The 27654-nt window shown below is 41.1% G+C and overlaps 1 protein-coding gene across 1 annotated transcript in view; it reads right to left on the reverse strand.

The window, feature by feature from the left end:
• Nucleotides 1-27654, reverse strand: part of astn2 (astrotactin 2) — a 512045-nt gene that overhangs the window by 219023 nt on the left and 265368 nt on the right. Inside the window, exon 10 of the mRNA XM_079815958.1 lies at nucleotides 18691-18841. Within this exon, the coding sequence (XP_079672084.1) occupies nucleotides 18691-18841 (151 nt within the window). The remainder of the gene's footprint in view (nucleotides 1-18690; nucleotides 18842-27654) is intronic.

Genomic DNA, 27654 nt, shown 5'->3' on the forward strand with positions numbered 1-27654 from the left:
GGCATTCAGATCTCAACTTGACCTTATCAGATTGTGCCAAAACAGGAAAATGGAACAAAAAAGAGGAATTTATGATCTAGAGAATGACTGCGGGATAGCATTAAGGACACTAACAATTGGGTGTGGGCTTTTCTTGAATATTGCGTTTAGTGCCCTGTGACAACCCAGTGTTTGGGTAGTTTTTGTGTTACTCAGATCCTGGGTCAGACGTGACAACCCAGTGTTTGGGTAGTTTTTGTGTTACCCAGATCCTGGGTCAGACGTTACAACCCAGTGTTTGGGTAGTTTTTGTGTTACCCAGATCCTGGGTCAGACGTTACAACCCAGTGTTTGGGTAGTTTTTGTGTTACCCAGATCCTGGGTCAGGCGTAACAACCCAGTGTTTGGGTAGTTTTTGTGTTACTCAGATCCTGGGTCAGACGTGACAACCCAGTGTTTGGGTAGTTTTTGTGTTACCCAGATCCTGGGTCAGACGTTACAACCCAGTGTTTGGGTAGTTTTTGTGTTACCCAGATCCTGGGTCAGACGTTACAACCCAGTGTTTGGGTAGTTTTTGTGTTACCCAGATCCTGGGTCAGGCGTAACAACCCAGTGTTTGGGTAGTTTTTGTGTTACCCAGATCCTGGGTCAGACGTTACAACCCAGTGTTTGGGTAGTTTTTGTGTTACCCAGATCCTGGGTCAGACGTTACAACCCAGTGTTTGGGTAGTTTTTGTGTTACCCAGATCCTGGGTCAGGCGTAACAACCCAGTGTTTGGGTAGTTTTTGTGTTACTCAGATCCTGGGTCAGATGTGACAACCCAGTGTTTGGGTAGTTTTTGTGTTACTCAGATCCTGGGTCAGACGTGACAACCCAGTGTTTGGGTAGTTTTAGTGTTACCCAGATCCTGGGTCAGACGTAACAACCCAGTGTTTGGGTAGTTTTTGTGTTACCCAGATCCTGGGTCAGACATAACAACCCAGTGTATGGGTAGTTTGTGTGTTACCCAGATCCTGGGTCAGACGTGACAACCCAGTGTTTGGGTAGTTTTTGTGTTACCCAGATCCTGGGTCAGACATAACAACCCAGTGTTTGGGTAGTTTTTGTGTTACCCAGATCCTGGGTCAGACGTGACAACCCAGTGTTTGGGTAGTTTTTGTGTTACCCAGATCCTGGGTCAGACATAACAACCCAGTGTTTGGGTAGTTTTTGTGTTACCCAGATCCTGGGTCAAATGTTACAACCCAGTGTTTGGGTAGTTTTTGTGTTACCCAGATCCTGGGTCAGACGTGACAACCCAGTGTTTGGGTAGTTTTTGTGTTACCCAGATCCTGGGTCAGACGTGACAACCCAGTGTTTGGGTAGTTTTTGTGTTACCCAGATCCTGGGTCAGACATAACAACCCAGTGTTTGGGTAGTTTTTGTGTTACCCAGATCCTGGGTCAGACGTGACAACCCAGTGTTTGGGTAGTTTTTGTGTTACCCAGATCCTGGGTCAGACATAACAACCCAGTGTTTGGGTAGTTTTTGTGTTACCCAGATCCTGGGTCAAATGTTACAACCCAGTGTTTGGGTAGTTTTTGTGTTACCCAGATCCTGGGTCAGACGTGACAACCCAGTGTTTGGGTAGTTTTTGTGTTACTCAGATCCTGGGTCAGACGTTACAACCCAGTGTTTGGGTAGTTTTTGTGTTACCCAGATCCTGGGTCAGATGTGACAACCCAGTGTTTGGGTAGTTTTTGTGTTACCCAGATCCTGGGTCAGACGTGACAACCCAGTGTTTGGGTAGTTTTTGTGTTACTCAGATCCTGGGTCAGTTGTGACAACCCAGTGTTTGGGTAGTTTTAGTGTTACCCAGATCCTGGGTCAGACGTGACAACCCAGTGTTTGGGTAGTTTTTGTGCTACTCAGATCCTGGGTCAGACGTAACAACCCAGTGTTTGGGTAGTTTTTGTGCTACTCAGATCCTGGGTCAGACGTAACAACCCAGTGTTTGGGTAGTTTTTGTGTTACTCAGATCGTGGGTCAGACGTGACAACCCAGTGTTTGGGTAGTTTGTGTGTTACCCAGATCCTGGGTCAGACGTGACAACCCAGTGTTTGGGTAGTTTTTGTGTTACCCAGATCCTGGGTCAGACGTGACAACCCAGTGTTTGGGTAGTTTTTGTGTTACCCAGATCCTGGGTCAGACATAACAACCCAGTGTTTGGGTAGTTTTTGTGTTACCCAGATCCTGGGTCAGACGTGACAACCCAGTGTTTGGGTAGTTTTTGTGTTACCCAGATCCTGGGTCAGACGTGACAACCCAGTGTTTGGGTAGTTTTTGTGTTACCCAGATCCTGGGTCAGACATAACAACCCACTGTTTGGGTAGTTTTTGTGTTACCCAGATCCTGGGTCAAATGTTACAACCCAGTGTTTGGGTAGTTTCTGTGTTACCCAGATCCTGGGTCAGACGTAACAACCCAGCGTTTAGGTACTATTTGTGTTACCCAGATCCTGGGTCAGACGTAACAACCCAGTTTTTTTTTTTTTAAATAAGATTTTAGTTCAATGTTTCTCCAAGATAATTGAACTCACATGTGTAAACATACCAGTATCAACAGCATACATTTGTACTTGTATCTCTTCACACGTTTGCGGGAGATCATTAATATAAAGACTAAATAATAAGGGACCTAACACTGAACCTTGGGGTACACCCATTGTATAATGTAAGTTACAGGACTTAACCACTTTCAATTTTACACATTGCTCTCTATTTCATACATTTGAGGATATCCACGCTAAAGCTCCAGATGAAAACTGAAACTTAGTCATCTTAGAAAGCACTTCATGATTAACTGTATCCAAGGCTTTAGGCAAATCTAATGGAAATATAGCACCAACTAATCCTCCTTTGTCAAGTCTAAATTTGATTTGCTCTATTACATGTAAAGAAGCTGTCAGTAGAACAATTCAATCTGAAACCAAACTGCATATAATGTACACAAAACTTAACTGTTTAGGATATCAGTTGTTCAGGTATTCTTGCTAGCTGAGTTTTATAGTCATTGCGGAAGGGATTATTGGTTAAAACTAGCCAGACAAAAACCCTGATGTGATGGGAGACTCAAATCAGTGGAACTGAAATAATCCCACGTGCAGCTGCACAATTAACTGTACAAGAACAGTCCCTGCATGCACAGATTTGTTATTTTGTGATGTCTGTGGTGCTGAAGACAGGGCTGGATCCCAGCATGCATCACATGAATAAATCATGTAAATTATGGCTTCCTGCTTTGCTGTGTTAGTTGCATTGGTGTTGTTGCTCTTTTCGGTCTTGAGTTATAACATTTTCATATTTTTGCCTTGGTGGCCTATTGATACCCTGTAGATAAAATGAAGGTAATAAATTGAGATGGAAATAAGATGTTTTTTTCTGTAGTAGTTTGTTTGTCTTTGGTTCACGTTATAATTTATTATAATGACATGCCAAAGGTGTTTTTGGTGGTTGGTGAATCTCTCTAAAAAAAAGTCCTTCAGAATAATGATTCCACCATTTATCCTTTCTTCTTGTTCTTCATCTCATTTCACTTGTCCACTCCTTCTGTTCTGCTCATAATTCAGATCGCCCATCCTGTCACCTCATCCCTCTCCAGTGCTCTTGTTTTTCCACCCTTCAAAGGTTTGGAAGCATCTTCTCTCTCTATGCTAATGGGACAGGAGGGAGCCATTGCCACAGTATAATGGTTTGGACACACCTGGCTTGAACTCCAGGGAGGAAATTCAAATGACGAACACGCAAGCTGTTTCATTTGCAGTAGAGATAAAGATACTTGAAAGAATGCATGCCTTCAAAAACTAAAACGAACTGACATACGGAAGAAAAGAGTCCCTGCGTGTAAATAAATGTGCCTTCTTAATGCTTTACAAAGGAATTTTATGAAAATCAACCCAGCGTGGACTTTTTAACATAGAAAACACAACACACACACAAACAAAACACAGAGGCTCTAACAAAGGGGGAAAAATGCCTCAGGTTGGAAGAATTTATCAAGATATGTACAGTATTTTCCTGTTTACTAGTAGCCATACTTTCACAGTATAGTTCTACAGTTAATTACAATTACATGAGAAGTGTATAGTGTGATGTCACACTTTTGTTGAACTGTTAAACTATTCAATTGAACACATTAAATGAGACTGGACAGGAGATCTACAGATTCCAGACAGAATGAGTTTGAGAAAATGGCTAAATAATAAAAAAAATGTCCTCACCAAGGCTGTATTTATTTGATCAAACATAAAACAGTAATACTGTGAAATAGTAGTTATGATAACCCATGTTCTCTTGCAATATATAGTAAGATGTAATATATTCCTGTGATCAAAGCTGCATTTTCAGTATCATTACTCAAGTCTTCAGTGTCACAAAATATTTAATCAATCATGTTCATTGAACTTTCTATTAATCAAAGAATCCTGTAAATAAATGTATCACAGTTTCCACAAAAAATATTAAGCAGCAAAAGCCTTTTTGTTTTCAACATGTATGATAATAAAAACCATTATCAATAATTAGGCACCAATAATAATAATCATAGGGGCTGTTGCAGTAAATGACATGACGCAGAGGTAGAAACAGAAACTGTCTTTAATAATCAATCCAACACGGAACAAGAAGGAGAATTACAGGAATAAACTAGAAACAAAACCTAGTTAAACATAAACAACAATCAACACCGAACAAAGAACCGTGAGAACTGAAGGCTAAAATACACAGGGTGCAAACAACAGAAACTGAAACGTAGGTGTAGGCAGAACGACGACTGACCAAGGCAGCAGACTGGTCAATGGGATGAAATGGGTTTATGGGCTCGAGGCAGAGCTAGAGGGATCCAGAGTCGGAGACCGGAAGACCAGAGGCAGATCTGAGCAGCAGAGCGGAGCCAACACAGGAGGAGCCAAGGGACTGAAAAGAGCAGGACCAGTGGAGACACAGGAGATTTGGAGCTGGGCAAGACCAGTGAAGACACAGCAGGAACATTGGAGACTCAGAAGATTTGGAGCTGGGCAGGACCAGTTGAGAAACAGCAGGGCTAGTGGAAACAAAGGAGACTTGGAGCTGGACAGAACCAGTGGAGACACAGGAGATTTTGAGCTGGACAGGACCAGTGGAGACACAGAAAATTTGGAGCTGGTCAGGACCAGTCGAGACAAAGCAGGACTAGTGGAAACAAAGGAGACTTGAAGCTGGGCAGGACCAGTGGAGACACAGGAGATTTGGAGCTGGGCAGGACCAGTGGAGACACAGCAGGACTAGTGGAAACAAAGGAGACTTGGAGCTGGGCAGGACCAGTGGAGACACAGGAGATTTGGAGCTAGGCAGGACCAGTGGAGACACAGCAGGACTAGTGGAAACAAAGGAGACTTGAAGCTGGGCAGGACCAGTGGAGACACGGGAGGTTTTGAGCTGGGCAGGACCAGTGGAAATAAAGGAGCTGACCAGGACCAGTGTAGATGTAGAAGACTTGGAGCTGGGCAGGACCAGTGGAGATGCAGAAGACTTGGAGTTGGGCAAGACCAGCAGAGACGCAGGAGATTTGGAGCTGGGCAAGACCAGCAGAGATGCAGGGCATTTGGAATATAGTTGCAGAGACCTTGCACAGCTCACTCTCAACAATGGGAGTATGGCCAGGGCACCGGTCCAGCCCCTTAAACTCCATGGCGACACCCACTGATACGGACGATGTTGCTGGCTCACGTACCGTTGGGCTCAGGCTCAGGGGCGATGCTTGGTTCTGGTGTCGGCTCTGGCACTGGCATCGAGACGGTCTCGGGCTCATTGTTTTCTGTGGGCTCTTGCTCTCTACGTCCGGGCGTGGCTAAGGTCTGGCTGGACTCTGGATCCAGAGAGGGGCAGTGGGGCAGACGGTCATATGGGAGTTGTTGTTAGACAGCACCTACTCCAAGAATCCAATGAATGTCCCCCAATGACTGGGCAGGCGTACCTTCGTCCACTCGTTCAAAAATAAAGATGCATAGGGAGTGATCGGGGAAGTTAGTGAGGCACGCCAGTTCCTCAAGGGAGTAATGTTATTGCTCTAAACAGCTGGTAAGTCCATCTTCTTTTCTTTCTTTTGGGATCTGTGTTCTGTCATGGGTGATGGTGGAATTAAATACGTAGAAGATGACGTATAAGTAGAAACTTTATAATCAATCCAACAAGGAACACGCAATCATTGGAATAAACTAGAAACACAACCTTGTTAAACATAAACGGCAGTCAACACCGAGCAGAGAACTGTGAGAACTGAAGGCTAAAATACACAGGGTGCAATCAACAGAAACTGAAACGAAACTAACAAGGGAAACAGGCAGGTATGAACTTGGATGAGTCTTGAACTAACTGAATTTAGGAAGGTAAAAGTCATGATGGAGGAAACAGAATGTCTTCCGCAGGACGAAGAAATCTCTCATTTGCACTTTGAAGTGTTGGAAGAATCACAGAAAGTGGCTGAGAAGCCTATTTTTCATCTGTGCAGTCAACAAGGGAAAAAAAGGCAATAAATGAATCAGAAGGAGAAATTGTTGACGATTGGAGAGGCACTTTCCTGGTGGAAAATGTTAATAAGATTTCAATTCAGCGCGGAATAAACTCGGACAATCTTATTAGTTGCTCTTCATGTATATTTCATTCCGAGTGGTCCTCGCTGAGAACTTTCCTTCAAAAATAAATAATGTATTTCACCATTCAAATTATGTTCTCGGAGCAGTTTGCACTTGTTGAAAATTGGCAAAAAATGCCAGTAGCTAGACAGAAAGTGTAATAAAGCTGCCTGTTGTTATAGAGTCGCTCTCAGCTCTCATCTATGTCTGGTTCTGCTGCCGCCCACTCCTGGAGAACGCTGAAGTAGATTATCAAACATGAGGTGAGGTGCATGAATCACCATCATTCACAACCAGTTTTGATCCAGAGGACGGAACTGAACAGCTTTTATGTATGTTTCATTTCTCTATTAATATGGTTTGTATTTAAACACTTCTTTTGACATGTCATCACAACGACAGATGACAAACTGACATTTGCTTTAAAATGTGATTACTCACTTGGAAGAGCACTTATCTCTATATGTCTGTCAGTTTTGTTCTTTGAGCTTTTGGCACTTTTGAAAGCCACCATTGAAGAAAGAAAATGATTTGGGTTTGAAAGTAAATGATGACAGAATTTTCATTTTTAGGGTGAATTATCCCTTTAAGCGAACTTCAAGAACACTACATTTCCCAAGCATATTAATATAAGATTTAACGCATCTACTCATTTCTTTAAATTACTATTTTGCACATTTCAGAATAGTCATTTCAGAAACATAAATCAAAGAATCTGAATTATGCAATGGCAGATAAAGCTCTCTTATATTTGAGTTGCTTCTTCTTCTTTGCCTTCAGCTCTGCTCACAGAATGTAATATGAAGATTGTACAAAGTAGCATTCAACATACCGTAGCAGGGACATGCCTGTGTAACCACAGATATCAATGTGTGCAATATGCGTCACATGACTAAACATGCATCATCGTTTTCAAAAAACAATATTTCCACACTTCAACGTGAAAATGGCATTTTCAAATTAATTAAATTAATTAAAATGTTAGTACATAGTAGTTATAAAGTGGGTCCGACATTTCTATTGAATTTATATTAAATTGTATTTGTAAATATATATTTGTGATGATGAAGTTGCAATTTGGTAAAATATATGATACAATGCACTTATTGTGTACATACGTTTTTACATTGTACTTATATTTAAAAAAATACCTGCATGTAATTACGTCTATAATTAATTTCTGTAGTTACATTTGTAATTACACAGTTGACACTTCCCTTACACCTAACCCTACCCTTAAACTTACCCATACCACCACACCTGTCCCTAACCCTACCCTTAAACTTACCCATACCACCACACCTGTCCCTAACTTTACCCTTAAACTTACCCATACCATCACACCTGTGCCTAACTTTACCCTTAAACTTACCCATACCATCACACCTGTCCCTAACTTAACCCTTAAACTTACCCATACCACCACACCTGTCCCTAACCCTACCCTTAAACTTACCCATACCACCACACCTGTCCCTAACTCTACCCTTAAACTTACCCACACCACCACACCTGTCCCTAACCCTACCCTTAAACTTACCCATACCACCACACCTGTCCCTAACTCTACCCTTAAACTTACCCATACCACCACACCTGTCCCTAACCCTACCCTTAAACTTACCCATACCACCACACCTGTCCCTAACTCTACCCTTAAACTTACCCACACCATCACACCTGTCCCTAACTTAACCCTTAAACTTACCCATACCACCACACCTGTCCCTAACTCTACCCTTAAACTTACCCATACCATCACACCTGTCCCTAACTCTACCCTTAAACTTACCCATACCACCACACCTGTCCCTAACTCTACCCTTAAACTTACCCATACCATCACACCTGTCCCTAACTTAACCCTTAAACTTACCCATACCACCACACCTGTCCCTAACTCTACCCTTAAACTTACCCATACCATCACACCTGTCCCTAACTTAACCCTTAAACTTACCCATACCATCACACCTGTCCCTAACTCTACCCTTAAACTTACCCATCCCATCACACCTGTCCCTAACTCTACCCTTAAACTTACCCATCCCATCACACCTGTCCCTAACTCTACCCTTAAACTTACCCATCCCATCACACCTGTCCCTAACTCTACCCTTAAACTTACCCATCCCATCACACCTGTCCCTAACTCTACCCTTAAACTTACCCATACCATCACACCTGTCTCTAACTCTACCCTTAAACTTACCCATACCACCACACCTGTCCCTAACTCTACCCTTAAACTTACCCATACCATCACACCTGTCTCTTACTCTACCCTTAAACTTACCCATACCACCACACCTGTCCCTAACTCTACCCTTAAACTTACCCATACCATCACACCTGTCTCTTACTCTACCCTTAAACTTACCCATACCACCACACCTGTCCCTAACTCTACCCTTAAACTTACCCATACCATCACACCTGTCTCTTACTCTACCCTTAAACTTACCCATACCACCACACCTGTCCCTAACTCTACCCTTAAACTTACCCATACCACCACACCTGTCCCTAACTCTACCCTTAAACTTACCCATACCATCACACCTGTCCCTAACTCTACCCTTAAACTTACCCATACCATCACACCTGTCCCTAACTCTACCCTTAAACTTACCCATACCACCACACCTGTCCCTAACTTTACCCTTAAACTTACCCATACCACCACACCTGTCCCTAACCCTACCCTTAAATTTACCCATACCACCACACCTGTCCCTAACTCTACCCATACCCCACCTCAATATCAGCAAAGGTGTTTTGCAATACAATTTGAACACAGTAAGTACATTGTACTTTTTTGATGTAAGTACATAGTACTTAAGGCCACCTAATATAAAGTGGGGCCGAAATGTAATTAAAGTACCATAAATGCTTGTCAGTAATTTCAGCAGTAACTTTAACCATAACCAGATAGAAGTAATTATAAATCGAAAGTACATATAAATATGTACTTAAAGGGATAGTTCACTCAAAAATGAAAATTAGCCCCCTCAAGTCATCATAGGCATATATGACATTCTTCTTTCAGGCGAATACAACCAGAGTTATATTTAATAATGGCCTGGCTAATCCAAGCTTTATAATGACAGTGAAGGGGAGCACAAATAAGTGCATCCATCCATTATAAAAGTGCTCCATACGGCTCCAGGGGTTAATAAAGGCCTTCTGAAGCGAAGCGATGCGTAGGAAAAATATCCATATTTAAAACTTTATAAAGTAAAATATCTATCTTCTGCCAGACTGCCTTCCGTATTTAAAGGGGTACTTCAGCGCTGGGAAGATTAATGTGTATTTAAACTGGGTAATTTATGTAGAATTTGGTGCCTTCTAGACTGAGAAAAGACAGAATTTTTTTTTTTTTCTCATGTGGATGAAAGACAACAACTCCCAGAATGCACTTGCTTCGCTGCCCTACGAGGCCACTCCCAAAGCCACGGCTACAGGTTATCACTTGCCCTCCGTCGTTTTGATTTTCATAGTAATACAATCATTTCATTCAGTTAGAGAATAAACACTACAATTAAAAACTGAATGTGTCTTTTCAATAAAGTGTGAGTGAGCCGAACGAAAGTCACGTCACAGATGGAGCAGGAGTCAGATTTCATTCATCACGAGAGCGAAGAGCAGAGCTGAGCTGAGGTAAGCGTGGCTGTCATTCTCAGCGCGTTTTCAGATCGCAGATGGAAGCTTAACTTTCATAGGAATTCATTGAAAAGTTGAAACACTCTTTGCTCTGCACCGCTCCGTTATTAATGCCCAATCCGAGCGGCCATGTGCATTTACATTCTGTGAGTGAGATCCCACCCTCTATGGGCGGGTTGAAAACATGCAGAACTAGTTCCTGTAGTCTCTAGCCTCTGGCCAAAAATCCTCTGTTGACGCAAAATGACGATATTTGCGTCATCAGAGGATTTTTTCAAGAAATAAAATGCATAATTCTCACGTCTCAGGGGGACATGAGGGGGGAAAGTACCAAAATTTGAATATACTACCGGGTTTCTACTGATGCAAAGCTTAATGCTAAATCACTGAAGTAACCCTTTAACTTCCGCAGGAAGTGTAAGGCCTCTTAAAGTTCAAAACGCTTACACTACGCCCAACGTCATCATCGCGTCAGTTACATTTTTTTCGTAAGGTAAATACAGAAGAGGGTCGTGCGGAAGCTAGATATTTTACTTTGTAACATGTTAAAGCTGCACTATGTAACTTTTTCGGTCCGCTAGAGGTCGGCTGTTCAAAACAAAGGCGTAGTTTGATGACGCCACGTTTGAGCGCAGAATCTCTCTTTTATTATACCATTTCCGCTTTTCCGGTCATGAGTATGAGGTAACGCAGTTCTGTTGATCATATTAGACACATCTGAGTGTGTTGATGATGATGACGTTACTCTGTGTGTTCTCTCAGCGGCTGCTATGACACTTGTTCACACTGCAGTGAGAGTAAAGCGTTTCTGCAGAATAAAAAGGCAAACCGAGGGGAACGCAGATATGATGTCATCGACAGGCGACTTCCTCACACGTCCCGGTTCCTCGGTTAAAATAGCACATTTCTCACAATTTATAAATAGTTGGAAACATGTGGGATATTGTAAGTACTCAACTGAACAAAATATATAACACATATATATATATATATATATATATATATATATATATATATATATAACACTCGCCTAGAGGTTTTTGGATATTTTACTGAAAAAATGTTACATAGTGCACCTTTAAATCTGTAGGGGTGTAACGATACACTCGTGTCACGATTCGATATTAATTGTGATACTTAACTCACGATACAATATGTATTGCAATATTTTAAATAAATCCAGAATTATTTATCAACGCATCTCAAAACGATGTAGCTGAAGTAGGCTATAGCAGTACTTGATGTGTTTATTTGAGTTGATGTGTGGGCGTCGACCCTGGATCGCCTCAGTATTTGAATCTCAATAGAACGCGCGCTCCGTGGGTGTGGTCGCATTAACGGATAATGAAGTGGCTCTCGAGTGACTAACATCTCTCACTTTTCAAACAGATTACATAGACATAGAATATTTGTTTTCGATTTGGTATACATTATTTAAAACCTGACATTTCAACGTTTCTTTAGACATATGTCTCATGTTTGTGAGACAAGTATTCACTAAGCTAGAGTTCCTTTTCTGAAGACTATCTGAATGAACGTCTTTGACAGAGAGGCTGCAGATCGCGCATCATTTTTGTTTTCTTTATTTTGCAAAAGCAAAACATTTTGTTTTTATTGTGACTGTACACAAAAAAATAGAAACTTAACAGATTATAATGAAGTATAACACTTATTTACAGTTATTTGAGTCTCTTTGGCACTGATAAGAATAAAAGCAAGTCGATTGCGCCGGTGCGACCACCGACTCAGGGGGTTAAATGGAGGGATCGAACGCTCAGATTTCATAAAGAATATTTGATTTTGCCTTTGGAAGTTAAATTAAATGACATGGGGGTGAGTACATGATGACTGAGTTTACATTTTTGGGTGAACTATACCTTATTAATACAGCAAGTTGAGCCTTGGATAAAACAACTCCATATCACAAATCATATCTGTTACATCAAGGATACATATCGTCACATTTTTATATCGCGATATATCGATTAACGATATATTGTTACTGTAACGATCACCAGCTGGAGTGCCCTTGAGAGCCACCAGAGGGCACTCCACACATAAGACTATATTCACTCACCTACTACATTTCCCATAACTCACTGCCCGGACTCATCATCACTTATCACTGATCACATTCACCTGTACTTCATTTACTGATTGCATTTCACCTGTGTCTCACCATCCTGTTATTTCCTGTCTATTTAAACCTTGGTCATTCATTTACTCACCGCGAAGACTTGTTTAGTGTTACGCTGCAATTCCGAGCATTCTCCTGTTTTTTTTGTCTGTTGGTTTTGGATATCTTGCCCTGTTCCCTGGATTACTCTCTTGCCTCTGGTCCCTGCCTGTTTTGTTTTTGTTTGTTTGTTTCTTTGTTTGGACTGCCTGTCTGTGTATGACCCCTGCCTGTACTTTGGATTACGCCTCTGGATTGTCCTGTAATAAAGCTGCATTTGGATCCACCTTCTGTCTCGGAGCAGTTCGTAACAGTTACACCCCTATAAATATGGATATTTTTCTTACACAAACCCATCGATTCGCTTCAGAAGGCCTTTATGAACTCCTGGTTGTGGAGCACTTTTATAATGGATGGATGCACTTTTTTGGGCTTCAAATTTTGGGCTGCCATTCACTTTCATTATAAAGCTTGGAAGAGCCAGGACATTTATTAATATGACTCAGATTGTATTCGTCTGAAAGATGAATGTCATATACACCAAGGATGACTTGAGGATGAGTAAATAATGGGGTAATTTTAATTTTTGGGTGAACTAACCCTTTAAGTCCTACTTCAATTCTTAAGTTCATTTAATTGCATTAAATATGTAAACTATAATGCATTTTTATTTCATTGTAAATGCATTCAGTTAAGTGCATGAAAACATTCAGTTTGCACTCAAGTATATTTAGTTATAAGAATTCTTTGAATTATGATCTCTTTTTCACCAGGATATGTTTGGAAATTATGATCCACTTAATTATACTTGTCATCAGCAACTATGAAGTGCCATGCTTAATTTTTCTTATTAATGACTGTGCCATTTCACTACTAAAATATTTATTATTAATAAATAATAAATCCCATCGCTCGCATGCCAATGATTAACCCTTTGCAGTGATTTTTATGGTGCATGTGTTTTATTTAGTTTTGTCTTGTTTTTATTATTTTGCAGAGCAGTCTATTTTCAAAGTCCCCACTATTTTCTTGAGTCCAGGTGATGTTTATTTGTCATGTCTTCCTTTGATCAATGTGTGTGAAGGGGAAAATGCACCTGTACATTAATCTCACATATCTTTCTCAGAGCAAGCATTCATACGAGTGTACTGTAATTTTGATATCGAAGAGTGAAGGGAAAGCTAAATGTATGATGGGTATTGAGTCTGGGAAGCCATGACTGTTGCATGACAGGAGCATTTGTAAAGGCAGTGACATCATGTGCAATCTTGCCAAGCAATGAATGCGGTCTGTCCTATAAAAACACAGCATGTCCTAAAACAATCAGCGCTGCACTTTTAGGGCATTTGCAGCAATCGCTGCTTAATCCTGTTAAGTGTTCACTTCACCTCTATTACTGAGAGTGTGGAGAAATGGCAGAGGAAGGCAAAGCTCTCAAAGTTCCTGATGTCACCGATGCTGAAGAGAGTAAAATACAGCGAGACTCCAGCCAGAGTGGTATCATGACCTCGGCCCTGGTCAAGAGATCCAGAAATGAATCCACTTCAGCCAGCAGTTACAAGGAAATTGTATAGCTGGACCGAGTGTCAAGCTTGAGATCGGAGTCAGGCGTGTGTTGGATTTGAATGAAGTTTAGGTTTAACACCCGGGGTTTTTGATGCGTTTATAAAAGGTAGACCAAACCATTGTTACAAGGGAATTGCAAATAATTTGAATGTTATCACATTTTTTTTTTTTTTTTCGAAATCAAATATTTATGTGATATGCTAAACACATTTGTGAAATGTTTATTATGGGACAACAGGGAAGAAAAATAAGTTTTTCACTACTCCCATAGTGTATGATTAAAGAAAAAATACATCAACATGTATGAGCTAAAATATTTTAAAATATGGTGATTATCTCTAAGGTGGACACCCAACTAAATATAATATTTCCCATCTGAATCTAACCATGTCAACAAATGGAAAAGTCATCCGGCTGTTGACTATCATGTTAACTATTGTGCCTTTTACTCACACTTTTACATATTCTTCCGCTATTGAAAAACTGTTGCTTTAATTAGCTTGAACATCATTAGCTGAAAATCATTAAGACCTCAAATTATAGACAATAATTTTATCGATTCTCATTTGCTACATAAATCGACAACATTTTTAAAAACATCAAATATTAGTGCAGAATCAAATTTGAGCTGCTCCCCGCGATCACGTCAAGGATCAACCAAATTTCCACGTGCATTGCCAAAATTGCTTATTATAGCCGCGTTTTCACCGCAGGAACTTTCCCTAGGAACAAGGGACTTTGGGGTGGTGCTCGGTGTGTTTTGACCGCAGGAACCAGGGTCTAAAGAAAATTCCGGGTATTTCAAAATGGCCCTGCTTGCGAGGTAGTACGTTTTCGAAGTTCAGGAACTTTCAGGAGTGGGACTTGACGCTGAACATGCTGAGTTTACGCTGCATTTTATTTCAATCTAAATGTCTGTTACTGTGCGTGCAGTAAGAGTTGTTTGCTATTCGAATTCACAATGGAGTTTAAAAAATACGACCGATGGGCCAATGACGAGGTTCAGGCTTTATTAAGCTAATATGCGAAGGGACGAAATCCAGTGAGCTCTGGAAAGTCGCACGCAGTCCTACGCCACCGGACTAATCTTTATGTTACTTTAGACCACGATGGAAATGCAGACAGCAACAGGTATGGGGGAAAAAGAGTTCCTGGGAAAAAAGTTAGTGTGGACAGAGAGCATTTTGAAACGTTTACACCATTTTTAAATCAGACGTGTCCATAGTGTCCCAGGATTGGATTCCCCTGATCTATAGAGATGATGACTCACAACCTGACTCCCTCAAATTAAAGAACAAAATCTATGCCATGGTCAGGAAAGCCAGACAGAGAAAGTTCTTTCTGAGGCAGGTGAAAACACTCCGTCATCCCGGTTCGGTTCCTTCATCGAGAGCATCCTAACCTCATTCATCACCGTCTGGTTTCCTTCAGCCTCCTGCTCCAGGACCAGCGTTCACCAGCTGTCACCTTCCAACACCCTCAGAGGCTCAAACAGGGTTTACCAGATCACTCTGGACTCGTCACATTCACCTGACTCCTCAAAGGTAGAAGGTGGAAGTCTATCCCAGCTAACAAAAGTATATTCTAAGGGCTGGTTCACACAGAACACATTTTTGCTGTTAAAAATGCGTGACGCAGGTCAGTGGAAGTGCATGGTCTAAAAATTAACCGAGTGTCACGTTTTGAGTTTCCTTGTTTAGAATTCGATTTTTGTATCTGTTCTGTTCATGTCTGTTTCTTGTCAGCATGTTAATTAGACCTGTCATCTTCTGTTTCCCTCCCTGTTAGTGGGTCTCATTACACGGTTGGTGAGGTGGAGCGCAATGATGCCACAAGGCATGTTCACGTCGCACAACAATAAGCTGGTATCTATCACCAGAGCTCAAGATCTCACATGCCAAGTCGGCCACACGAGGTCTTGAGAGAGCATATCCTGTGAACTATAGTTTAATTTCTAAATTGGAGGACTTTCCTCTCATGTCCGTTCAAAGGGCCAGGAAACCAAGCTCAGCAGTTCTAGGTATATTCCTGTATAATAAGGAATCCTTTAGCTGTTCTATGTGTTCTCACATGACTGTTCCAACCGAAGATCCCATACCCGATCACAGTCAGTCCAAGAATCCACTTTTAAGCCCGTTCAGAACCAAGAGCCAGCAGCAGAGTCTACCCAAGTCTATGTGCCAGTTTTAAAGTTCACTCCAGAGGCCCATTTAGAGGCTACTAAATCTCCAACGCTTCACTTAACGTCAGCCCAAAGGAGGAGGCTGAGGAATAAAAAACGGTACTCTACTCCAGAGAGGACTCCAGTACCCGTCCAGAGTCCAGTGATTGCTCCAGTCTCCGTCCAGATTCCAGAGATGGCTCCAGTCCCCTGTCCAGAGTCCAGTGAATGCTCCAGTCCCTGTCCAGAGTCCGGTGATGGCTCCAGTCCCCGTCCAGAGTCCGGCGAAGGCTCCAGTCCCCGTCCAGAGTCCAGTGATGGCTCCAGTCCCCGTCTAGAGTCCGGTGATGGCTCCAGTCCCCGTCCAAAGTCCAGTGATGGCTCCAGTCCCCGTCCAGAGTCCAGCGAAGGTTCCAATCCCCTTCAAGATTCCAGTGATGGCTCCAGTCCCCGTCCAGAGTCCAGCGATGGCTCCAGTCCCTGTCCAGAGTCTGGTGATTGCTCCAGTCCCCATCCAGAGTCTGGTGATTGCTCCAGTCCCCATCCAGAGTCCAGCGAAGGCTCCAGTCCCTGTCCAGATTCCAGTGATAGCTCCAGTCCCCATCCAGAGTCTGGTGATTGCTCCAGTCCCCATCCAGAGTCTGGTGATGGCTCCAGTCCCCGTCCAGAGTCCGGCGAAGGCTCCAGTCCCTGTCCAGAGTCCAGTGATGGCTCCAGTCCCCGTCCAGAGTCCGGTGATGGCTCCAGTCCCCGTCCAAAGTCCAGGGATGGCTCCAGTCCCCGTCCAGAGTCCAGCGATGGCTCCAGTCCCCGTCCAGAGTCCAGCGAAGGTTCCAATCCCCTTCAAGATTCCAGTGATGGCTCCAGTCCCCATCCAGAGTCTGGTGATTGCTCCAGTCCCCAACCAGAGTCTGGTGATTGCTCCAGTCCCCATCCAGAGTCCAGCGAAGGCTCCAGTCCCCGTCCAGAGTCCGGAGATTGCTCCAGTCCTCGTCCAGAGTCCAGCGAAGGCTCCAGTCCTCGTCCAGAGTACAGCGAAGGCTCCAGCCCCCTTCCAGAGTCCAGCAAAGGCTCCAGTCCACGTCCAGAGTCCAGCAAAAGTTCCAGCCCCCGTTCAGAGTCTGGTGATGGCTCCAGTCCCCATCCAGAGTCCAGCGAAGGCTTCAGTCCCCATCCAGAGTCCAGTGATGGCTCCAGTCCCCGTCCAGAGTCAAGAAAAGGTTCCAGTCCCCGCCCAGAGTCCAGTGATGGCTCAAGTCCCCGACCAGAGTCCAGTAAAGGTTCCAGTCCTCGTCCAGAGATGGCTCCAGTCCCTGTCCAGAGTCCAGTGATGGCTCCAGTTCAGTGATGGCTCCAGTTCCCGTCCAGAATCCAGAGATGGCTCCAGTTCACAATCCCATAAGCTCCCCCCAAGGATATTTTGGGTGGGGTGCTATGCATCCTCATCGCCATTGTGGATGAGCCGAGTTTACTGGGGCAAGGCCACGAAGGCCGAGCCTCCCTGGGCCCCTGAACTGCCGGCACCGCCCTGGAGGTTTCCTGTTCCACTTAACCACTTAGCTTTTTCCCTGAAGCCGTTTACGTCACCCCTGGTCAGCCTGTGAACCTGGTTTCGCCAACTGTCAAACCATGGAGAGTCATCTTATTCTACATTACTTAAAAGTGCACGTAAGCGTTATAAGAAAGTGTATTCTCTTTAAGTACACTAGTAAGTGGCTTTTTATTTCATTAAAAGTATAGTATCTGCAAGTACTGTTTTAATACTTTTGTTATGTTTTGTTAATACAGTATTAATAAGATTTGAAGTAAACTACTAGTGTGCATTCAATGCAATGAATTATATTTCACAAAGGAAGTCAGGTTTGACATCCATGATGTCACGAGACGTGAGAACCAATAATTTTTTATGTCAAATTTGACACTTGACAGTCTTGTTTCATCACAAATGAAAGAGTGATAAAGACATTCTTCAAAATGTGACCTTTTGTGTTGCATGGGATAAATGGGTTTGGAGCGATACAAGGGTTAGTAAAAGATAAGAGCATTTTCATTTTTTTGTCTGAACTATTCTTTTAAAGCGCTGCAGCTGATCAGATTGCAAAATCAGTGTCAGACTTTTATTCCTAATAAAAGTGTGAGTGATCAAGGCCCATCCTGCTGTATGTGATTGATTCATCCATCAGCACAGAGAGCTGTGAGCTCATCAATTTTCTTGCTTCATGAGAGCTCATCCACGAAAAAAGCCATTAACCGCATTTCCTTGTTCTCATTTCCTTCCTTTTAATCTGCACATGTAACACGAGACAAACTTATCTGCCTGTAATGAGACGTATTTGCCTGAGAGCTTGAGAGTCGGCCATTCTCTGTGCAGGATGCCAATGCAACTCAACAACACACACTCGCGCTACGGTTCAAAGAGTTTGACCGTGGTTGGTCATAAAACAGGCCGTTATTACACTGATGTTAAATGATCTATGGAGACCATGGAAACTCACCATGCAGCCAGTGGAGTCCATCCTTCTGTCTGAAACACATTTGAAGTTCTTCCGGCATCCGCCGTTATCTTTGGAGCAATCCCTCACTGGACCAAAGGACGCAAGCAGATCGTCCACTGTCTCAAAATATGTGGACATGATGGCCTCTTCCCTACAAGGCAAACAAAGGAGATAAATACATTGAAAATTGACATTCAAAAGAGGTAACATTTCACTTAATTTAAAGTTTATATTTTTTAAGTACAATATCAATCTAAGAACAGATTACGCATGTACACAACATGTACACTTTTTTATGTTTTTGGAAGAAAATACAAAATACAATAAAAATGTTGAAAGATTTTTACAATTTAAAATAACTGTTTTCTGTGTGAATATATAGTAAAGAGTAATTTATTCCTGTGATCAAAGCTGAATTTATCATCATTACTCCAGTCTTCAGTGTCACGTGATCCCTCAGAAAGCATTCTAATATGAGGATTTGCTGCTCAAGAAACATTTATTATTATTAATGTTGAAAACAGTGGTGCTGCTTCATATTTTTGTGGAAACTGAATGCATTTTATTTTCCACAATTCTTTGATTAAAGGTGGGGTAAGCCCTATCTGGTAACTGATGTTGATATTTCAAATTACCAAAACAAACACGCCCCTACCCCAAAAGGGTCTCGCCCCTATTTTGATAGCTCCGCCCCACACATACGTAACCCAGGCAACGACTATGGCAGAATCTGGTGTGCCAGCCGACCGAGTGTATGATGTCATCAATAAGTGAAAGCAATGAGTGTTACTATGGTAATCCAGGTCGGAATGTTCAATGAAAAAGTCATCCCTTAAAGTGTGTTCACACCGGACGCGAATGACGCGATTCGCCCGAGTGATTTACATGTTAAATCAATGCAAAGACGCGAATAGACATTCTGCGGAGCGATTCGCGCAAATGAGGCGGCGCAAATGACACTGCGCGAATTGATCGTTTGAGTTGAAAAATCTGAACTTTGGCGGATATTCGCGCCACATTAACCAATCAGGAGCTTGCTCTAGTAGTGACACCAATGAGGAGAAAATCTGTATATTAATATCTGGTTCAGTGTGCATATGATTATCACTGTGATAACATTAAATGACATGAAACACAACCCAGTCTCTTTTTGTTAAATGCAAGTTTATGTATGATCAATAATACAAAAGTATAAGTAAAAGGTATAATAAGCTATACATGAAATAAAGCAAACAATTCAGTCAAACATTCAAAGTCAGTGCTAGTCGGCTACAACGGTAACGTAAAGTTAAATAGCCTAAAAATAAAAAAGTAATGAAACTTCTCTTTGCCCTCAGCCTAAATGATTTGCCAGGGAACAAATTATAGATCCATGAGACCAAAGATCGGCCATTACATCTACACAAGACGAATTACAGCTGGAGACGCCACAGAGACATCAGAGCCAGCGGCAAATGTCTGAAGGTCTAGCCGAGGAAAGGCTGCTCTCGCTGGGGTTAATGAGCGCTGAGCGCCGCTGATCCACTGGAGCTCACAACTCCGAAAACGCCAGATAAAATGTTCAAATAGGCACTCTCTTTATAAATAAACCACAGATTTGGGCTTTAAACAAACTACATTACTGCCTGAAAAGTCTTAAAACTACATTTTTTCACACATTAACAGTAGTAATTTTAACAAAAAAGACGTGTAAACACAATCCATGTCAGTCATTTCTACACGAGACTAGATGAGCCGCTGGCAGAAGCCCCTAACCATTACGCGAATTTGCGTCTTTTGTGAAGTGAATGTCACGCGCGAATGAAGCGAGTAAACTAAAAATGTTCAAGCGTCCAACTTTGCGCGAATAGCGCAAATTACTTGCGTCATTTGCATCCGGTGTGAACGCTACATTACATCCCACAAACACAGTTCTCATGAACAACTCGATAGCACGAGCCCGGCAGTCCAACTATATTGATCATATCGATTACTAAAAGAGGAACTAAATTAAACAAACATATATTATGTGAGATGGTGGTCCAGTGGGTTAAACCATGGAACTGATATGCAGAAGGTTGCTGGTTCGATCCCAGTGGTCACCACCAGTGTGTCCTTGAGCAAGGCACTTTACTCCATGTTGCTTCCGGGGGGGCTTTGGATAAAAGCATCTGCCAAATGCATAAATGTAAATATTAGGTTTATTATCTTACTTTTCAGACACACTTGGGAAGCTGACACTTGAAACAGACAGTGGTTTAGCGTTATAGTGTGTGGAAATTAATGGAGATCTTTATCATCGCTGAAGTGAACGACGATACGATCGCAAATGGACAAACAAGCGAACATGACACACGAGCATATTCAAGCAAAAGCCAGCATATTTTAGCTCTGTGAAATAAAACAAAATCAATGTTACTCGCCTATCGAGAAGAAATAAAGTGACCTCGGCATCCGATTGCAGGCCTTAGCGCAACTTGAGTGATCCGATATTTACAGGGGTCCTACTTGCCTGATCGCAAGCCTTCTTTTGTTCCTCAGACATCTTCCACATGTGTTTTTTATCTGCCATCTCTTTCTTTCTGTTGTTGCTCGGCTAATGTCCATCCTGTGTCATGTCTTTTGAATCTTCTCCCCGTCATTAGTAGACACGCCCCCTTATTGCTGATTGGCTACAAGTTTGTTTTGGTACTCGGCCCCAGACACTTTTCTTTTGAACTTACCCCACCTTTAATAGATTTTTTAAATTTAAAATATATATATTTTATAACATTATAAACGTTTCTTGCAGAGCAAATCTCATATTTGAATGATTTCTGAAGGATCACGTGAATCTGAAGACTGGAGTAACGATGATAAATTCAGCTTTTCCATCAAATTAGATAAAAAAATAGATATAATATTTCACAATATTACGATTTTACTGCGTCCTCAGACATTAAACAGTAGGACGTGTACATTTGCAGCATGAACCTATAAACAGTAACTATAAAATGTAAAATATGCAATGAGAATCTTTCCGGGCAGCGCCTTCACCTGACAGCCAGAATGTTTTCAAATGACATCTGCACAACAGCGCTTATTTACGCATTTGAAACATGTGTTTGTTTTGTGGCTGAGACAGACATATAATTTGTCCCTATCTATCATTATTGTTCAGTGAGGATGGAGCTGAAAGCACAAGGTCACAGAAATAGTGTGTGCTTTGTTGTTGCCATGACATCTGCGGTGATCTACAGTATTGTGTTTGTGATAATCACACATTATAAAAATATACAACTGTCATTTTCATGTGCAAACTCCGTAATGTAGAAGAAATTGAACATACAACACAGAACAAAACAAAACAGATGCAGGCATCTGTAGGCCTATAGAGGACGCTTTTGATTCACTAAACCTAAAATTAACCGGTAACTCTTTATTTTAAGTGTCCTTGTTACATGGTACATGTAGTTACTATAGTAATAACTATAAATTATGCATATTACATGCAACTAACCCTAAACCAAACCAATCCTAACCTATAGTAAGTACATTTATTTACTTAATATTACTTAAAGGTGCAGTATGTAAGAATGACAGCTGGTGGTTGGGATTGGTACTGCAGTCCAAATTCAAATTCAACAGGAACGAGTGCAATTGACAATGGAAGGCAATGAGACTCACACACTGTAAATTGATGAGTTGATAGAGATGTTTAAATGTATTATTCTTTATTTATTATTGTTCAATTCAATTCAATTCAAATTTATTTGTATAGCGCTTTTCACGATACATATCGTTTCAAAGCAGCTTCACAGAAAATGCATCTACATTACAATTTAAATTGATTTGTACATGTTATGCATTTCAGAAATGCACATATACAAAGCACACAGATTAGCTAACTATCTATTATTAATCAATATAATTATTGTTTATTTATTTCAGCCCTTACAGACAATTTTTCATAATAAATAAAACAAAACTAAAAAAATCACCAAAAAAATATACATAACCGAAAAAGGTGTAGGCAGAAGCCACTGATTATTATGCCTACCCTTTATACATACTTATCTACACTCTAAAAATGCTGGGTTAAAAATAACCCAAGTTGGGTTGAAAATTGACTAACCCAGAAATTGGGTTATTTTAACCCAGCGGTTGGGTTAAATGTTTGCTTAAAACAACCCAATTGCGGGGTTAAAACAATACAACCGCTGGGTTTAAACAACCCAATTGCTGTGTTAAAACAACCCAATTGCTGGGTTAGTCCATTGTCAACCCAACTTGGGTTATTTTTAACCCAGCATTTTTTAGAGTGTAATGAGCGTAATATATTTTTTCCCCTAATGGATTAGATTAGTACAAGACAAACAATAGAGTTACATAAGGATAATTACAAAGATCATATTTACATGTATACATTTCAGATATTATTACAATAAATTATATTGTATTGCATACAATTATGGGTTAAAAATAACCCAAGTTGGGTTGAAAATGGGCTAACCCAGCAATTGGGTTGTTTTAACCCAGCGTTTGGGTTAAATGTTTGCTTGAAACAACCCAATTGCTGGGTTAAAACAACCAATCGCTGGGTTAAAACCCAATTGCTGGGTTAGTCCATTTTCAACCCAACTTGGGTTATTTTTAATCCAGCATTTTTTAGAGTGCACCAATTATTTATATTGCACTCTAAAAAATGCTGGGTTAAAAACAACACAAGTTGGGTTGAAAATGGACTAACCCAGCAATTGGGTTGTTTTAACCCAGTGAATGGGTTGTTTTAACCTAGTGAATAGGTTGGGTTAAATGTTTGCTTAAAACAACCCAATTGCTCGGTTAAAACAATCCAATCGCTGGGTTAAAAAAACCCAATTTCTGGGTTCAGCATTTTTTAGCGTGTAAGTATAACATGCTTGCAACAAATTAACTTCAATGAAATGATTAGGCTTCCTTATCGTGAGGAAAATATTAAACATTTTTACACTATTATAAACGCTTTTATAGACTCTTAAAGTTGTCAGGCATTTGCTGTAATTAAAGGTGCAATTTATACTTGAGCAGCATAGATTTATTGTATTTACCTTCTGGATAAAATATGCTATATGAATTATATTATCTAAGTTTCATGGCGTTCACATTGCCACTGCTCTTTGGTTTATGACTCTGATCAGCAGCCCATCCAGAACACAAAAAAACAAACAAACAAAACAATTAATTTGCCAACCAACTGCTGAAAAAAGACTGTTGCAGCTGTCAGTGGAGATTCAGCATGTGACTCACACTGTGTCCTTGAATTAGTCGCATTCAAAACCGTGCAAGTAACAAACCAGACTGAATGCTTTCCCATTCAATGCATGCTGAGATACGCATTCATGGTGAGTGCTCTTCATTTCAATACCACCTCAAGCAAAAATCTCATGTTTCTTATTACTGACGGTGTTTTCTGTGAAGTTAGACAAAGATACCAAAACACAAGACGCAAAGAGATAAATTGGAGGTTGACCTGAGATCATGTAACGGATACATGTCTGCTGTTTAGACACGTGAGAGGAAATGCCACCGGCCTGTGAACGATAAAAGATGCACTTTCAGTGCCGTCCAATACATCTGCAGATGCTCTGCTCACACAATAAACAACCCGTTCTCACTCCCAAGGCGTCAAAATCCGAAGCATTGTCAAGTGCTTCCCACTAGGCGTCTTAAAGGCACCCCTAGGCGTCACTATATCGACGAGTGCTCCGTTCATTTCAATGAGAAACCTTTGGCGTCATACACAGATGCATTGGGAGATCATGAACACATTACATTTCAAATATTGCCGCCCGTTACGTCAGTTTTCAAGTCAAGTCAAGTCAAGTCAACTTTATTTATATAGCGCTTTTAACAATGTAGATTGTTTCAAAGCAGCTTTACAGTGTTAAACAGGAAAATAAAGCAGCATAATTTTATTCAGCTGTATAGCCATTCTGGAAAAAACGCTGATGTCATCAGTTCATTTCAATTATCATACAGTGACAGTGTGGGCTTTAGATCAATAATTCGATCAGTAATTTAGTTTAAATGGTTAATTTAGTTTATTTATTAGATTTATTTCGATGTTTAGTTGAAAAATTTAGTGTGAATGAATTAGTGTGAATGTGAATGAACATTGTGAATGTGAAATTGCATTGGCTCTCGTGTGTCTTGTGACCGATTTGTGTAGTATTATTTGAATGAGTGCGTTCACGGAGCGGCGGGATCATCATCTCAGCGATTAAAACATTAAAGGGTTAGTTCACCCAAAAATGAAAATTCTGTCATTAATTCCTCACCCTCATGTCGTTCGACACCCGTCAGACCTCCGTTCATATTCGGAACACAAATGAAGATATTTTAGTGTAAAGCTGATGCTGAGAAAGGCTTCAGATAGGCCTCCATTGGCATTCAGTACATTTACACTCACAAGACCCATAAAAGGCACTAAAAACGCCGTTACAAAGTCCATCTCACCACAGTGGCTCTACAATAATTTTACGATGCGACGACAATAGTTTTTGTGCGCAAAAAAAAAAAAATCGAAATAACGACTTTATTCAACCTCTTCTTGTCTTCCGTGTGTGCCTCCACGACGCATGCGCGATAATATGACGTAGCGCCGGCGTTCGGGAATCCATGAAATGCACACTTTAGCTCCATCTGAGCACTATGCCGAGACCTAAAGCACGATCAATGTAGAATTCAACAGCTGAGATACGCGCATCTTCCTCTGCTTGTAAACAAATCTCTTCTGGGTCATGTGTCTGAACGCCGGATCTGCGTCATATTCTCGCGCATGCGTCGTGGAGGCACACACGGAAGACAAGAACAAGCTGGATAAAGGTGTTATTTTGATTTTTTTTCCCCCACAAAAACTATTGTCGTCGCATCGTAAAATTATTGTAGAGTCACTGTGGTGAGATGGACTTTTTAACGACGTTTTTAGTGCCTTTTATGGGTCTTGTGAGTGTGAATGTACTGAATGCCAATGGAGGCCTATCTGAAGCCTTTCTCAGCATCAGCTTTACACTAAAATATCTTCATTTGTGTCTGAAGGTCTTACGGGTGTCGAACGACATGAGGGTGAGTAATTAATGACAGAATTTTCATTTTTGGGTGAACTAACCCTTTAAGATCAACTCTGTTCTTTACATAAAGACATCGTGTGACTTCGAAGACTTGGAATGCAACATGAGTTGATACTGTTATACTGTTTTTGGTCAGTTTTTGCAGTAAATACCTGTTACTGTACTTGTATTTGCCTGTTACGTGTTTTATATTGTTTAGAAGTGTGTAGGTTTAGGGCAGGAGTTGGGTTAGCTGCTCCAAAATATAAAACTAACCTTTAAATACGAATAAAATATTAATAAAATCATGTCTGCTTTTGAGAAAATAGAGCACAAGTAAAGAGAAGCTTGAAAGAGAGATTCTGAAAAGACCACAGGAATGAGAGAAACAAACAGAAAGCTTTTGAAGTTGTTATACAGCAACTGCACTGAAAAAAAAAGGTTGCTTAGAAATTGGTATAAATAATGAATTATTATAATAATTACAAAGAAGTGGCAAGTATTTAAATGAAACATGACATGTTGGCATAGAAAGACTGAAATAGAGTATGCTCTTGTGATACATACTCCAATAATACGTATTATTTATAACTTTGAAAAAACATTTTTTACAGTGTGCCTTAAATGTATGCTAATTAAAAAGAAAATAATGAGCAAAAAGTGTATTACAGTATATAAGTAGAATCACTATTAGGAATGATACAGGTAACACTTTTCAATAAGGTTTCATTAGTTAACATTAGTTAAAGGAACACACCGACTTTTTGGGACTTTAGCTTATTCACCGTATCCCCCAGAGTTAGATAAGTCCACACACACCATTCTCATCTCCATGCTATAACTCTGCACCCACCGCTAGCCTAGCTTAGCACAAAGACTGGAGGAAAATGGCTCCAGCTAGCCTAGCTTAGCACAAAGACTGGAGGTAAATGGCTCCAGCTAGCCTAGCTTTGCACAAAGACAGGAGGTAAATGGCTCCAGCTAGCCTACTGCTCAATAGTGGCGTAGGCAGAATTTTTATTTTTGGTCGGGCCTGGGTAAAAGTGGCGCACGGGTGTCAATGTCACTGTCACTGTCAACATAAACCAAAACTGCAGCTACAACCTGTCCACATACAAAAAAAATAGCAGCGGTTACAACAAACGTTAGACACTTTCTTTCCACTTTTCGAATATTGTCTTCATTTTTAATTGAAAATAAACGCCTTTCCGATCTGATATGTGATGGGAAAAGGAAGTACAGTGAGTTCGGCAAAAACCGGATTCGAACCTGAGGTCGAATTGTGTCAAAACTTTGTGCCACGCATCTTACCCCTACACTATGACGACTGACAGACACTGATGGCATGTTTCCGGCGTTACAGAATGAACCTGCTGTTGGAATTGAAAAGTCTTAAGCCTTGTTTATACTGACTGTGCGCGCTCCTCCCCAAACGGATGAGGCGTTTATACTCGTCGTTGTGCTATTCTTTTGAAACGACAGAGGGTGACTCAGAGTAATTGTTTTATAAACCATCAGGAAAAAGCATAGAGAAGAAGTGGGCTAATGTACACAGGTGATGATATTTATTTTAGTACACTTCACCGAAAACCACACTACAAAAGAATCGTGTAAACCTTGATATTATTACTTGTGCCATGAGAACAAAATATATGCACACATGTATACAACTAAATTGACGATCTCTAAAATACACTCACCGAAAGGATTATTAGGAACACCTGTTCAATTTCTCATTAATGCAATTATCTAATCAACCAATCACATGGCAGTTGCTTCAATGCATTTAGGGGTGTGGTCCTGGTCAAGACAATCTCCTGAACTCCACACTGAATGTCAGAATGGGAAAGAAAGGGGATTTAAGCAATTTTGAGCGTGGCATGGTTGTTGGTGCCAGACAGGCCGGTCTGAGTAT

Source organism: Gobio gobio (assembly GCF_949357685.1).
Source record: "Gobio gobio genome assembly, chromosome: 4".
In the NCBI taxonomy this organism is placed as follows: Eukaryota; Metazoa; Chordata; class Actinopteri; order Cypriniformes; family Gobionidae; genus Gobio; species Gobio gobio.